The 16,486-nt window shown below is 40.0% G+C and overlaps 1 protein-coding gene across 4 annotated transcripts; it reads right to left on the bottom strand.

Moving 5' to 3' along the window:
• Positions 1–9,753: 9,753 nt before the first annotated feature.
• Positions 9,754–15,637, bottom strand: znf740b (zinc finger protein 740b). 4 transcript variants are annotated; one of them, XM_080031029.1, is made up of 7 exons: positions 15,553–15,629; positions 13,474–13,628; positions 13,052–13,285; positions 12,489–12,623; positions 12,250–12,385; positions 11,708–11,826; positions 9,754–11,565 (listed from the first exon to the last, which is right to left on the bottom strand). In XM_080031029.1, the coding sequence occupies exons 2-7, from the start codon at positions 13,516–13,518 to the stop codon at positions 11,422–11,424; spliced, it is 813 nt and encodes a 270-aa protein (XP_079887155.1). In that variant the 5' UTR covers positions 13,519–13,628; positions 15,553–15,629; the 3' UTR covers positions 9,754–11,421. The 4 variants fall into 4 exon arrangements, with proteins under 4 accessions (XP_079887155.1, XP_079887156.1, XP_079887157.1 ...); XM_080031030.1 differs by lacking the exon at positions 15,553–15,629 and adding an exon at positions 15,019–15,453; XM_080031031.1 differs by lacking the exon at positions 13,474–13,628 and having other exon boundaries at positions 15,553–15,637.
• Between the last annotated feature and the right edge of the window lie 849 nt (positions 15,638–16,486).

Below are 16,486 nucleotides of genomic sequence, written 5' to 3' on the forward strand. Positions count from 1 at the left end.
TGTTTTCACGCCAGTTTGCTGGTATAATGAGGACAGCTTCTGTCTCAGTGTTTGGTTTCAGTGAGGGGAAATGGGGGAGACTATGAAGGTTAAAGAGGACAATGTTAGCAAAAGTAGACAGCAGTAAATGTGATTAGATGAGATCTGATGGAGGGCAGTGCAGAAAATACAAAGGGTTAAAAGAACAGATCCCAACCCAAGGTGCCTGTTCAGACCAGTGCTTTTCTTCTCGATTGCCCTGTAGCACCATCGGGGGCGTGGTGACTTGCTTTCATCCTCTAATTACAGTTGCACCATCATAAAAAAGCTGCCTGGTAATTTATATTAATTATATAGTCATGAGTAGAACAGTTTGAAACGCCGTGGCTTGACATGCTGTACATAACATGCAGTAAAATTGTCAGAGACATGTGGGCTACAGCCTTGTAATTGATCGATATAAAGTGAAAGATTCGCTCACATTCTCGTGTGTGTGTGTTAGAGAGAGAGAGAGAGTGGACTTTGTGTATTAGAGTCAATAAATTATCATCATCTGTAAGCTTACAGAGTCTTTATGTCAAAGTCAATGGGCTTGAGCACCCATCCAATGGCTTGCACTGCTAAAGAGAAACAACACCGGGGGTGACAATGACAGCATGTTGGATCCAGTACAGTAAACATATTAAAGGAAGTGCCATTATATTGTCTAAGCAGGACAAAGGCCAAGACCCAAATGATGTTTAAAGACTTAGTGAATTAAAATTAACAAGGCTATTTTACCTAGACGCCGGCTTTCACACTTCCACTTGATACATTATGCTAAGATTTAACATAATGATATGAATGTCATAAAAACGACAGAATTCCAAAAATTATATAATTCCTTTGATTGTTTATTGTTAAGCTGTTTTCAAAATAAACTTAATCACCATCCAAACCAAATCTGCAGAATCATTGTTAACACAGCGTTTTTAAAGTAGGTCATTAAATGCTGCTGAAAGTGCATGTGGATGTGTGTGTATGCACGTGTGTATGCAGAAAGGTAGAGGTATGGGCCCAGGCTTGCTCCCTTTGCCTCAGCAGCATATCAGCAGCCCAACATGTTTTATGGCCCAAGTTGCCCTCTCTGGGTCTGTTTATGGATTCCCATAGAAGCGAGAATCATGGCCACTCCAGGAAAAGCCAGCCAAAAACAACACCTCCACCATTGCACTCTTGCCTGCGTTTGCCATAACTCAACACACTGTTTATGTTTCTGTGGAAAAAAAGTCATAGTAATGACATACTATGACTGTAAATTCTGATGCTAATGTTTAATTTTTTTTGTTGTTGATGTAAGATAAAAATGTCACCACAAATGTGGCTGGTTTATTGGTTGTCATTACAGGTTGAGGTGAAAAAATTGTGGGCTTTGCTAAGAGAAAGCTTTTTCCTTTAGGGTTGGAATAGAATTTCCTTTGCATGAGCAGATAGCTGTAAGATTTATTACATGAACATTTTCAAGTTTCATAGGATAATGAAAGTTCACCGCCAAGGGCATTGTTAATCGAGGAAATATTCTACCTGATGTGTTTTCCCTCTGCTGTTTTCCCCACAGTTTTCTTGTGCCGCCCGTGCAGTGCATTACTCTTTATGGAAAGCACGCTTTAGAAGACTGATAGTGAAGGCATTCTGAAAACTTGTGAAAATACTCTGGTCAAAGCTGGTACTCGTTAGATGCAGCAGCCACCATGTTGTGTTACTTTGTGGTTAGATAGCAAAACAAAATCTTTAAGCGTAATTGCTTGGGATTGCTGTGCCACAGGGGCAACTCCATTATGTGAAGCTGTGCACATCTGGTTAGAGGATAGGCTCGGCTGGACCTTTCCTGTAATCTGGAGGGTGGCGTGTAGTCTGACGCCTGCTGCTGCTACTGGTGGGGCTATGACATGGCACGGTTAGAGGTTACTGGGTGACTGCCGTTGTCAAACAGTCAACACTAGGTTTTGGTGTACTAGCAATGATGCAGAAGAGCAGTAAAGAAGGGCCATCAGTCATTTTCCCTGTAGTCAACTTCTTCATACACAGCCATGCAGGCTGTAAAGCTTTACGAGTGTTTCTGCTGGTGTTATTCAACTACCACTGCATCCTGCGGGGAAAATTATAGTCAGTTTCTCCATCTTTTCTAGCCACGTTTAGTCTTGTTTTTGCTCAAAATGAATCTCCCCCTCCACTCTTCTACCTCAGTAAGTGTGTGATGTATTTTCCTGCAGCAGAGCCAAAGAATGTAAAGAAAAGCATTTTTCTGTTGCATAGCTCTGAACCCTCGGTTCCTTCCCTCCTCCCCGTGCCATCTACTCTTTCTCACTTTCTCCCCTCCCTCCCCGCGGATTCCCCAACCACACCACAACACCGTTAACAGACGCGACCCTGACAGATTTACTGCCATCGTCTTTCCATTGGCCGCCAGCGTGACAGCTGAGATTTAATGCCGCCCTCTCATTGGCCGAGGCTCGACAGGTAAATTTATGGGTGCACTGTGATTTGATGCCTCCTGCCTTTGAAGTGAGTTACAGCTCTGTCGCTTATAGGACACAGAAACGGTGTCAGGTTGCAATCGTAAAATCTTATCCCTGAAGGGGGTGGTGCTGGAGTATAATAGTCCTGACGTCATAAGGGGAGAAAATACCTTTTTGGGAGCACATAGGAAAGCCAGAAAAATGTGGCACTAGAAAAAAATACAATGTGTTTATCCAAAAATACTTTGAGTAGTTCACTAAAATATTCTGTTTGTGTAAAAGAGAGAAAAATGGAGAATATATCTGCAAGCAGCCAGTCAAATGTAACGTCTGATTCTAGACTCTTGTACCTGCATGGGAATGTGCATTTGTCTTCCTTCTTATCAATGCCTTATTGTGATCTGCAGGTTTTTGTGTGACTCGGGTCAAAAGATCCTCAAATGTCTTGTGTCAATCCAACATATATCACATAACTGATCAACAGAGGCAAATTCACTCTGGTATCTTGACTACTGTATCTGCTCACTGCAACCCCCTAGCATTCGTGCAATGCCATCATCCGTCTGCAGCCTATCTCTTCATCAGCCTGACAGACTATCCTGACAAGATCAAGAAGAGTGAGAATGTGGCCCTGAAACAGCCTTGACCCGTGGAAATCTCCCAAGGTTGCCCCTTCCCTGTCTATCAACCCCATGTGAATTCACACACCATTTCCCTTGGATATTGAATCCCTCTCTTTACCTTTTCAGTTCACACTTGATAGTTCACATGCTCAATTGGAAAATTGTCAGAAAAAAACAAAGAGACAGAGGAAAGCCCTGGACTTTCCTTGTCAAGAGGGATTGCATAATTTCATAGGAGACCTTCTCATGAACTTGATAATGTGGGGTTACACAGCCTACCCTCTGACAACGTGCCATGTAAGAGAAAGAAAACAGGTTTTTATGTCTTAAAGAGACATGAAAACCCTTTTGAACTCAGTAGAATGATGGATAGTCTGGCGGTGTGCAAGAAGAGGCTGAGACAAAAAATACTTGGGTAGTTAACCATTTCAGTGTGTGCTTTTCTGTAGAATCATGCTGCATTTGAGCTTTTGTCCTTTCTCTGCTGTTAGTAGTTTCTCTCTCATATATACTATTGTCAAAAGGAAATGGTTAGCAGAGCTTCTTTTATCAAATTTAAATTAGCAGTTTAGAGGTCATGAAAATACCTTTGGTGACAATTGATATCAAAGAAACTCATACGAGAAAATAAATGCAGGAATTTCTTTCACCTCTTCTATATTTGGTAAATGAGTTTCTGTTTCTGGTGTATATAACATATAGGTTGTGGCTTTCCAAGATAAATATGTGTACCCACAGTGCAGTGAGAATCCAGCACCTCTGAAGCCAAAATCCGTGCTATATTCTCTTTGTGGCTCTGGGTGGTTGTTCCCTGGACAAGCATCTCAGTCCAAACGTGTCCCAACAAGCTGTAGATTAATAGGGTGGCGTAAGGCCAAGGCATGTTAATGTATCTGTCGAGGCCAAACGCACCTCTGTTGGAAAGTGATTTTTACACAGCTCGGCGCCCTCCTATTCTGTCAAAGGGGATGTGGATGACTGTGTTGCCAAATAAATCTCAGCAACAAGGTCATGCACAACTGAACTTGATCTTTGTAAATATATCTGCATACTGCAGACCCTTAGCAAAGGTGTACATGGTAGGAATCACTCACAAAGGCCAACCCTTGTGCCTCTTCCTTTCTCTCTCCTTTCTTTGTGAGGGCTATGTATTACTCCATTTCTTTAGAGAGAGAGACTGAGGATTTGGTCATAAATTGAATTGTCCAGTGTAGTGTTGCAGATCAGAAACTTAAGTTGTGTAATAGGTCTTTTTCTCAGCAACATTATACTTGCCACAGTAGGAAAAGCACAGGTTTCACCAACAACTCTAACAATGGCTCTGTTCTGTTCCAGTGTCCCAGTAAGCTGTGACAGTGTGCCGGCATTAGGGCGCAACAAAGTAGTGAGATAAATAATTGCATTTTTTCTGATGTTGTGATAGCGATCTGTCAAGCTTCAGTAGAGAGAAAGAGAGAGACCCATGCAGCTTGTGACTAAAACACTGAAGCCTGGTCCATTGATTTAGTCAGGCTATATTCTCACGTGGTAAATATGTGTAGGCAAATAGGTATTTTGCATTCAGCGACTCTACAACTGAAAGTAATCCTTTACGAAAGTTATGGATGAGACTTAGATAAAGCTTGGTTGTCCTGCTTAACTATACAAATCGGTTGTAGTGACATAATTTCACGCTCATTCTCAACTTTTTACCTACATTCTGGACACCATTAAGGGAGGACAACTCAACTGAATTATGTAACTTTAATCCAGCAATTCTCTGACACTCATGTTCTTTGGATAGGAAGTTCATTTAGGTGTTTTTTACCTTATGGTGCATTCATGAGCGGTTATAGCCTCATGTAGAGTAACAACAGTCGCAAACGACTCTGACATAGTAGTATTTTTACTAGGCTGTGCTATTGCATCACTACTGTCACTTGACACATTTTGTCAAGTGCTCAGGCTGTTTTTCAGCACCAGTAATGTAACATTTTCCTTGGGTTTCATGTGTTAGTTTTTGGTGGCCATATACACAGTTTCCTTGGGCCACTTCTGATTGGTGAGCATGACTGTCACATAAGGAGGAGAGCATGCATTTGTAAAAAAATAAAAATAAACTGGGTAAGACACTGCACAATGTAGATCCTAAATAACAGCCTCTGCGATTTGCTTGTCAAATTGTATTGCCTTACCCAGCACGCACCACGTCAGTCTCTACATCCGTGCTTTTCCTACTGTCTGCCTTTAAAAACCATTGGTCATTCATTTCTAATCCCATTTAGAAAAAGCACATTTGGTCAACAATCATTTTCTGTTAGGGCAATACAAAATTGGAATTCACTGCCTACCACTATCAATGAAATACTTACATATTCCACCTTTACAGCACATCTTAAAACATGGCTGTCCGAATACTATAACTGCACACATTAATTTCTGTCAGACGTGATGTGTGTGTTTGATGTGTCATTGTTGCTGCCGCTCCATCTCTGCTACCTGCCTGCATGTTCTGCCCTATGTACTTTCAATGTGATCTTTGTGGCCTATTTTCCCTTGTCTCCTGTGTGTTTGTGTTGTTGTTGCATGAACTGCCTTGATATCTTTGCCATCATCTGTGCTTGCCTGTTTGTTCTTGCTCCAACTCTGTGCAATATGTTTGTTTGTCTTTTTCCCCTTCTTGCTCAGGCCTGCTGTAATTATAAATGTAATGTATTTATTTTTTATTTTTTTACTGTTATGTATTGTAGGTTGCCTACTGACAACTGGCCGGGGACTACAGCTGGAAATTAGCCAAATAGGCTAAAGCTGCTCCTTCTCAAAGGGGACTGTCCACGAAACTATAAACAAATAAACTAAACTAAACTAAACATATTCAGAGAATTTCAGTCAAGCCTATACCCTTTTCAGTAACTCTGCTTCCCCCGTTACCCCTAACCTCTAATCTCTCTTCCAGGCTTCACATTCTGTATTAAGCCTAATTGCAAAACGTTAACTTTGAAAATTTAGGTCGTAAATTGTCACTTGAAAGGAGATTAATTTTCATGTATGAATATTCATTGTTTGAACGCAAGTAGGCCGAACTTTACTTTTCCCTTGTTACCAGCGAGACAGGTGATGGTTTGTGCTTTTTCTTCTCCTCCATGTTATATTTTGAGTACTGGGAATGATAAGCAGGGGCTAATTAATCTTGTTGAGTTACACTAATTAGAAAAGCAGTGGCAGACTTCTAGACACAGGACAATTTGAAGCATGTTATGATAGAACATTCCCCATCAGGGTTGTTTTGTGAGGTAGGTGGCGTGCAGGTAGCCCAGCGGTAACTTACATGCGTTTACTGGTTTATAGTAACAGTAATCGTTAGCCTAGTGACACTGTGTACATATCAACTTTGTGTACACTTTGGAGGCCATTTTGTCCATCTCAGATTTGTGTAAAATGGCAGCCGTTTGCTAAGACCCTTCACTAGATCCAGCTAGTTTTAGATTTCATATCACCAAAAGTTTTCATACTGGTGTAGGATGCCTTTTGGTTTTAAGGCAGGCCAGAATTCAGCTTCATACATAATTTATTTCTGAATAATAGCCGCCAGTATTATAGAATATTGCAATATTTGGTGATCATTAATTATTAATGCATTCACACCTTCACTGCTCATTGTTTGACAAGAACTTTAGATTCATGGCCAATTGTTTTATGTAATATCAAGTAATTATTAAGCAAGTGCTATATGTCAGATTGACGTTATTAACATTTACGCTGACACAGTTGGGTTAACATGAAAATGCATGTAAAATGACACCGACAGGCTCACAGTTGACACATTTCATTCCAGATTTGCACTTGAGCCATTTCTTTATGCTTCTGATTTTAATTTAGAGAAAAAAACAGACTTTGTGTCCTCCTTAATGACCATGTCTTGATTGCAGTGAACACACAGTCTCTGTGTGAGGATGTGTTCACTGAGCTGTCCTGGAAAACGGGAGTAACCTGGAAAGAGGAATTTAAATTTTAATGATAAGCAGCACCACCAGCACGCTGACGACCATGGAACACCCGACAGCTTAAATATCACCGCTAATTAACACAGAGAGGTGGGCTGTCGCAGGCATGATGGATGCTGGAGAGAGAAGGGGGTGCAGATCGCTGCTTTCAACCAACCATCCATTCCTTTATTAATCAAAGCCTGAGATGAAAAGGCTCTCCCACAACTCGGGGAGAGGGAGATAGCAGGCGCTATTGTTGGGAGGGTTTCAATCATCCGCCGTGAGCCTGTGATTTATTTGATCAGGGGCCATCCAAACATTTGTAGGAGAGAGAATGTTTCTGCAGCTGAACGCTTGTATTTGTAAATCTCGGAACGACCCATATGTTTACAGAGCCACAGTATCTACAGTCAGCTGAGACTTACTGGTTGTTGATGAAAGTTCTGTTTAAAGGAACTATTTTTTGTTAATCCTTTTGACAGAGGAGATGCTTTACAGATGAGCATGAGGAGAGTTGGCTATCAGAGTTTCCTTAAACAGAGCTCTCCTCTTGGATAGAGTGAACCAGACAGAGCACAAGGCGGTATAGGAGTGCTGCCTGGACAGAATCCATGATCAGTCTGTCTCACAGAGATGATTTTGAACTTAGATGATTTCAGCACTTTGTGTATGAAGATGGAGTGTTACCCCCCCCCCCTCTCTGGTCTCCATCCCATCTACCGCACTTAAGAAGGTCCATTGTTAAGTGCCGGGGGCCTGTGGGTGCTGTAAATCAGGCTGCAGAGGGGAGGGGATGTCTCCCATGGGGGAAAGTGCACACTCCCAGCAGCCTTCAGGCTGATCTCATCCTGCCTAGCCTAATGCTTTAATTAAGGAACTGGTCAATAGCAAAGAGAAAGGTGCTGCTAAGGGTATGATCTGCACTGTTAACATACGACTAATGTGGCAATACCCATGCAGGTGGAATGACGGGGCAAAGTGCTTGCAGAAATTCTTCCCTCTGCTGTGAAGAATGTGGGTAGTAGCTATAACCACAAAGGCTGTTATGACTGTTTGATTACCCCGTTTGACTATAATACTTCTTAACAGCAACATATATAACAAATCATATTTATTTGCTCAGGACTGACTGATGTGTATATTCTTAGCATGTTCTGTAATTCAACTGGAATTGCAAACTCATATGTGACCATTTGTGAGCTTGACTGCTTTTACCTGAATTGTTACATTTCTTTGCAAGTTTCCAAGTAGTGGAATGCAACAATAAATCTGGGTCATATATTTCCAGCCAGCTCCAGAACCAGCGATTGGTTCATGGAGGAGGTGTATTGATCATCTGTTCTCTCTGCTTTTACAATTAGCTAAAAAAAAAGACTTTGTAAATCACAGAGCTGATCTCTTTGCACAGTGAAAGTACCATCTGTTTGTGACTTTGTCATAAGGAAGGCTCCTGTGAACAGACAGTAACTTAGTAAACACCTCCCTCTTGTGGTACAGACAGTGCTTTGTATAAACCTACTGAAGTGACAAAACTGCTGTGTGCAGTTGGGCTAGTTGATGAATTGATGGTGAGATCTTTTGACAGTTTTCATTAGTAATTCATTCAGGTGTGTAGTCTGAGAGGGACTCAGTTATTCAATTTGTGACTTGGATAATCATCAAACAAAACTTGTGTATACATTACAATATGATGTTTGACTGTAGCTTAATTGTCTTCAGGCCAAACATTTTGTGTTCAAGCCAAATGCAAGAGTACACAAGGGTCGATTCCCCTTTTGGCAGCGATCTCACTGCTTCTGTTTCCTGCACCTGCATTTAGGTGTGTAGAAACGATATCCTGCCATTTAATACATATTTAAAACAACAACATATTATTCACCATCATAGACAGTGAATACTCTCTTATTTGTTGATTCCATGCCATATACATAACTATCTGGAAAAAAAAGCATATTTTGAAGCACATCTTAATTACCTTGCCATTTGGTCACGGGTGCCATCTGCTGACACAATTGTTGCATTACATTCTTCCTAGTCTGGAAGGGTACATCTTGTCCCGTTTAAAGACAAGTACGTATTTAAATTGTTTTTATTTTGTGTCGACTGGGACTCAGTCAAAGACGACTTAAAATTCTCCTTGCTTTCTACAAAACAAATGAAAAAGAGAAATCCGGATCCTTAAGAAAAATCTCATTACAACCAGTGATGCAGAAAATGGGAACAACATGCACTTGTTTAAAAAGTGTAACAGCTTTATTGAGACTTGGGGCCCTAAAACTCCATTACAAACTCCATACTACAGTATGACTGGCTGAGTCTAAATTGATTTTATTTCACCCCTGAAATGACAAAAAAAAAGGAGGGGCTTACATTTGTAAAAAATCTCTTTACCAAAACAAAATGTATAGATCCTCCAACAAACGCATGCAAAAAACAAACTTAAAAAATATGCTGACCAATTTTGGTTGCTATTCTAAAAAGGGCAAAAGTTGCAGCTTTTACTTCACTCCTAAAAGAAAGTTGACGAGGACTTGCCATTGGCTTTTCAGTTGTCATAAGAAATCATCGGACTATGGATTATAACTTTGTAAATACTTTGATTTTCTGGAGTGTAGGTCCCACACACACTATTTTCTACCCCTAATACAATTTGAATATATATTAACTTCATAAAAAGTAGACAAGTCAGTGATGGGCCCCAATCTCCTTTGACATAATCTAAAGGTTTGACAGCAACAGAAGTACCAATCTACAATACAATCCTCTACAATTGAGCTAACATCTTATCTCCAGTGTTTACAGTCTGATTCAATCGTACAGAACATTTCATGATGTATCATCTACAAAACACCATGTGGACCTTGTATTCCCCTGCCCACTGTATATACAATTTGTCACCTTCACTGAAGATGCTCAAGGTTAAACTAGGGAGATGAAATGATGTGGCACTGTATTCAGATGACATTCAGTCCGGTCAAGACAGAGGTGAACTCTCAAAATCTATGGATGAGCCAAATCTGACTCAAGGGTTTGAGTTGTTTTGGGAAGTTTTCACAAACACTAAATGAAAAACCTAGTGGACAGGCTTCACAGACTGATCTACTCTTAGGAACTTTTAAAACCTCAGGATTTGATCAAGCCTCACTTACTAAAATTATTTTTAAAAAGACATCTTTCAATATATGAATGAGAAGTTTGGAAAAAATAAGACTGATAGTGGCTTCTAGGAGCTGAGAGACAGTAAATACACTTGATTCATATTGGGGGCTTATTACAGAAGCAATGTCAGAAACACCTTACTTTTTGCAAACTAACCGTTGGTTCCTACATCCAGTTAAAGTTTTTTTTTTTTAAACTCACTTACTTCTTCCAAACCTTGTCTTCTACTGTCAACTTTCTAATCTATAAATCAAGACAAACCCCCTTTAAAACAAGGTAAAAAAGTGAGCCATCAGTCGCTACACAGCTAAACGGATACCAAGATTACAATTCGGGGGCATCTAGTTATCCTTTAGTGTTTTTTCAACCTGTTTCAACACATAGCAAACAGGGTTTCCTTCCTGCGTAATTTTATAGCTGCACAGATAGAGATTAACAAAGGATTATTATTTTATTTATTAAATTAGATCCTTTTAAGACTTGCGTTGTAAAAAATATGCGAAATAAAAACAGATTACTCTTTTTCCATTTTACTCTGTAATAAGCCCCTTTCATGTTTAGACCAACGTTATCCAACGTATATTAACAATCATTTCAGGTGTGATACACACACACACACACACACACACAACACCCTTGGTTTTGTATCGTTGGCTAATTACTGCCTCAAGGCAGGTCTGCTGGGATCTTTCGCTCATGAGCAGTAGCTGGTTCACGATAGTAGCATAAACAACACAAAATGAGTAGGACTTGAACACTAAAATGCAACAGGGTTCAGTTTGTGTGTCCGTAAGTGAACCGTCCATATGTAGTAGAGGGCAGCACTGGGGTTGCTTGCCGGCCAACAGGACATTTAAGATGTGCTGCACGATACAATGACAGAAAATGCAGTCAAAAATACTTGCAATCTTTCTCTTCCAAAAAAATACCTGCAACCTTTCAGGCAAAAGGAGAAGTGTGCGTTTTTCATTCGGTTATTGCCATATGACCATGAATTAGTACATCCCCTTTTGAGATTAAAAAAAAAGTACAAAAATCCACTATCACGCTCTATAACTGAGCTGGCGAGAGCAAACTAAAGTTCGGTTGGGTTTAAGCTAGGCTGTTCTCAGGTTACAGTACTGTTAAGCTCCAATGTATGACGTTACTGAGCTGCAGACTGCAGTTGTCTGTCAGGCCTCTGTGGGAGGCTGAGGGTCAGACAGTTAGGCGGTTGTTAGAAGGCTGTAGCGGGCTCCAGGCAGCTGGATGGGTGTCCTGCGAGTACTGGTTTTCCTCCTTGGTCATCCCAACTGTACATAGCCGCCGGTGTCTCAGCAGCCTGTCTGTCCGCGAGAAGTTCTGGAGTCGGGCAAGGAAAAGATGTTTGTTTCACAGCTAATACTGATTACTCTGTTTAATTATGTAAGATCCTGACTAATATGCAGGATACCCAAAGCACAAGTTAATCTTAGGAGCCATTCTGAAACAATGGCTAACTAACCTGATTGCAGCGATCACACTGATATGGCTTCTCGCCGCTGTGCACCCTCTTGTGCCTGTCCAGGTGGTAACGCTGAATGAACCGCATATCACACGCGTCGCAAGCAAATGGCTTTTCTCCTGGGAAATCAACAGGTGGATCATATATCCGTATTTGTAAGAACACATTTCACTACATTCAGGCATGCAAGACTTTTAAAAATGTCCTTTAAATGCATCTCTTTTTAAAGAGTCCAAAGCCAAAGAACATCATAATAACATTACATGGACGACTGCAGGAAAAAAACATTCACAAAGACAAGAGTATGGAGAGGCAGAAATAAATATTCTAATCCATCCTTCTATCATAAAAAAACATGCTGTTTCTTGACAAAAAAACTATCAATTAAAACAACTACATGTGTCCAATTTACAATTAAAACCATTTAGTCCAAACAGTTCGGAGCTTCAGAAGGATGGATGCTTCCAGAGGTTGACTAGATGTATAGTGGCCTCATCTCTCATTAGACCACCCTGTTAAGAAATGAGCTGTGTGTCCCGCACCTGTATGTGTAAGTATATGTCGCTTGAGGTGGTAGCTACTTCGGAAGGCTCCGTAGCAGTGGTCACAGATGAAGTTCTTCTGGATCCTCAAGGAGCTGTCATCATCATCATCCATATCCATCGGTGGAAGTATAGGCTAACAACAATAACAAAGTTAGCTGACACTGAACATCAAGAGTGGATCTTTGCACGTATACTCACTGAGTACTCAGTAGTGCAGCTAGGGAAACAATCCTCACCTCCACTTTCTCTTTAATTTTGTTGGATGACCCAGATTTTTTGTGCTTCTTCTTGGGTTGCATATTCTGGTTTGCCTGCATGTCCTTTCCATCCATCAATCTTGATGAGTGATAATCCCCGTCTTTTCGGATCAGCTTTTGGGAAAGAAGGAACGTTGGTAGAAATGCAATTTAGTATAATGCAGTAATATAAAATATGTCTTCATTGGAGTAGTTTCAGTTATTTTTGCAGAAAAATACTGTACATTAGTTATATCTTCAAACAGCTACATCTAGTATATCGGCTAAAACAGCTACATCTTATTGTGTAACTAACCGTTTAATAAATATTTGTACAGTGCCTATGAATGCGTACTAGCGTTAAGATAACACAATCAGATAATATATAACATTAAAAATACACAAATGTTTCCTTTTGAGTCCTCCATTGTTTAAACTTATCAATTTTTATGTTGAGTTAAGCTCAATTTTACTGCTTTGAAATCTGTCTGCTTCTTAAAACTTAAAATGTTTAACTTAAACTTTTAGATATGAGTGAGCCTGTCCAGTGTTATCTCTCTTACCAGGGGAGGACAGCTCCCAGCTGAAGGATGGCCCATGTGGCTGTGGTGGGCTTGTCCATGGTGAACCTGGTGTCCATGGTGGTTGTGGCTGTTCTGCGACTGGCTTTGGTGGCTCTCGGGGCTGGCTCTATGCCCTTGACCCAAGGGGGACATCATCCTCTTTTGGCTGGGGATGTTGTTGGCTTGCATCAGGGCCATGCTGGACAGCACCGCCTCGCAGCCCAGCAACCCAGCCTGGCAACACAAACAGCACGTCAGAGCAGAAAGAGGGGGCCACAGGACTCCTCACAGAGACGTGGAGTCGATGGGGAGTAGAGGGACTTGAGTAATGTGGGTTAACAGAGAAATGCATGGGCGTCGGGGTTGAGAATACACACTAAAACCATGATGGTGATTCTGGAGATGAAGAGACTTCCACTGACCCATTTCATATGGTCTCGAACAGAGTTGTTGGAATGGTGTGTCATCGCCGTGGTTTGAATGCGTGTGTGTTTGGGGGAACAGAGGGGGGGCTTCACTCAGGATGAGGGGGAAACAGAAGAGACCACACCCACACAAATCATCAGGGGCCAAAAGCCTGAAAGTAGAGGCACGTCAACAGAGGGCTAACACTTTGTACATGCTGGAATCGGGAGCTGGAAAACCAGACCAATGTATCCAGAGTTCACAAATCACCTAATGTACTGGATATATGACCAGACGTTTAGGAGGTCCAGCATGACTATGTGAAGTTAACCAGGCAAGAAAGCCCCAATGGTTTGGTGCATGCCACGTTTCCATGGGTGACAGAAAACACAACAGTCAGATAGAGAAATATAATGACACCCAATGGGAGTAATGTAAACAGAAAAATAAATAAACCATTCTGCGTAGGTATGTATGACACATTACTCAAAAAAATACCTCATATGTGAGGTGCTATGAAATGTATAAAAAATATTGAGTTGATAAATTGTTGTAGGCATCGTAAAATTAAATACTGGCAATGTGACACTTCCTATGTTTCCAAATGACTGGAAGCTTTTTCTCCGCCTAATATAACAGTGTAAGGTTTTTGCCCAATTCATGTGTTAATAGCACAAATCAAAACAAGGAATCATTGGGGGTCCAATAGATCAATAGCCAGTCAATAACTACAGTGAACTGGATATCAGGCAATGAAATATGGCACTGAGGAACATTTGTACTCATTGAGTGTGATGCAAAGCGCTGCATGACCACAAACCTATTTTCATGGAATGAATAGGCATAGTGTTACAATAACTAATAAATTGCATTAAAAAAACACATTTATGTGTTACCCTTTCTCTTGTTCTCCAAATTTGCTCATTCTGAAGAGAAACATGTAATGCCATTACTTCCACTCATTAACAGTTTGGGCATTCAGTGCGGAGGAAAGATTTTAAATATATTAAAAAATACTTTATTTTGGTTACTAGCTACTGAGAACATTGCTTATTTCATCATTCTGTATTTGGGATAGTAGTTTTACTGCTCTAGGTGACTGATTGAAGAAATTGTGTTAAATGTAGGCTATAAATAACAAAGGAAGTTGTGTAAGCTGTTAAACTTACACGCTGTACAATACATTGTACATATGACTAATCTTTGGAGGTTAAGAGGTTCTTTGGAAGTTTCCATATTTTATTTTTTTTAATTTGACAATAAAAATATCTGTTATCTCAACTATAGACAAAACATCATCCCTTGGTAAACAAGGTAAACAATCGCTGCTTAATATTATTATCACAAGGGGGAGAAATATAGCAACAAAACTAAAAAATCATGCTGTGGTCACGTTTGATACAATCACACAAATGACCTGTAAAAAAGGTTGTTGAATTACAATTTACGATGCACATAACTCCTAAATGTCAGTAAGAGACAATTGTGATTATTTCATGTGTTGTTTACTTCAAATGCAAATGAAAATGTATAGCAGATAAATAATGATCCAGTGCGCTTACCTCGTACACAAACACTGCCGTTCACCACTTTAGTGAAATGTGTTTGCTTTCATTTATTGTTATTATAATTATCTCTAAGTTAAAAAACGCATGGTCTCATCGTTTGTAAGCAAGCCGGTTAGGGATATTGTAAGAGCAAGAAGTGATGCATTTCAGCACTATTGAGCTAGCTAGCGACTTGTCCCAAAAACGTTGTATTCCCTCCTGGAAAACGTAGCTTTTTATTCACCAATCGGTAGGACGGTTCGGTGCATATAGATAACATATTAATAGCAGTGAGGTAATAAATGAAACAGAAAAGGCTAACGTGCTAGCTTAGCCAGTAGTTGGGGTTTTGGGACAACTCTTGTATGATTGAACCCCCACCCCCCGCCCCAGCCAACACAACAACAGCCAGGCAGGGCGTGCGGACTCAGCGCCGAGCACAAAATTACACCTCCCTAAGCGGCTGCAGCTGGAAGAAAGAGCCACGTGGCGGATTGTAAAACGTACAAAGAGCCGAGAGGGAAACGTGCCACAAAACCGACTGCTTACCTTTCGACTTTGAGAGTTTTGTTAGATTATTATTTCTTGTCGCACTTCCAATTTTTCCTCAGTTTACTAACACTGACAGGAAACGCCACCGGAAATGCTCACACGGGATAGCAGCGATTGGTCAGGCGTACTGTCATGTGACCGAAGCTGAATGACCCACATTCGCGGCCATAATAGTGAGGGAGAGTCGGCGGCTTCAAGGATGTCAACAGCAACTGTTGTTAGAATTTATTGGACATTAACCCTTCCATGCTCCTTTAAAATAATCACACTTTCACACCTAAGCACATTTTTGTGCGCATAAGAAATAAGCCTATAAAAGCCTAAAAGTTAAATAAATTATTGTTTTTATAAAAATAAAATTACATGTTATTTTAGACCAGCATCCAGAACTAACCATACATATCAAATATTAATGATTTAAAAAAAAATTAACCCTTTAATTGACATGAGTTGACATTGAAAACCTCCTTTTTTTGGTTTAAAATATGCAAAATATGATTTATTTTCAAAAAAGTTATGTAAACTGGACTATTTATGGTTTGGTTATTGCAGGCTAGTGTGTGTGAAATATTTATTATCAGCAACATTTATTTATATGCATTTTCTATATTTATGCAGGGTCACTTTTCATAAAATAATCACATCTTCACACCTAAGCACATTTTTGTGCGCATAAGAAATAAGCCTATAAAAATGAAATAAATTATTGTTTTTATTTAAAAAAAAATACATGTTATTTTAGACCAGCATCAGGACTAACCATACATGTCAAATATTAAATGTATTTTTTTAAATTAACCCTTTAATTGACATGATTTGACATTGAAAACCTCCTCTTTTTGGTTTAAAATATGCAAAATATGATTTATTTTCAAAAACGTTATGTAAACTGGACTATTTATGGTTTGGTTATTGCAGGATAGTGTGTGTG

The sequence above is a fragment of the Ammodytes marinus genome (assembly GCF_949987685.1).
Source record: "Ammodytes marinus genome assembly, chromosome: 7".
Classification (NCBI taxonomy): domain Eukaryota; kingdom Metazoa; phylum Chordata; class Actinopteri; order Uranoscopiformes; family Ammodytidae; genus Ammodytes; species Ammodytes marinus.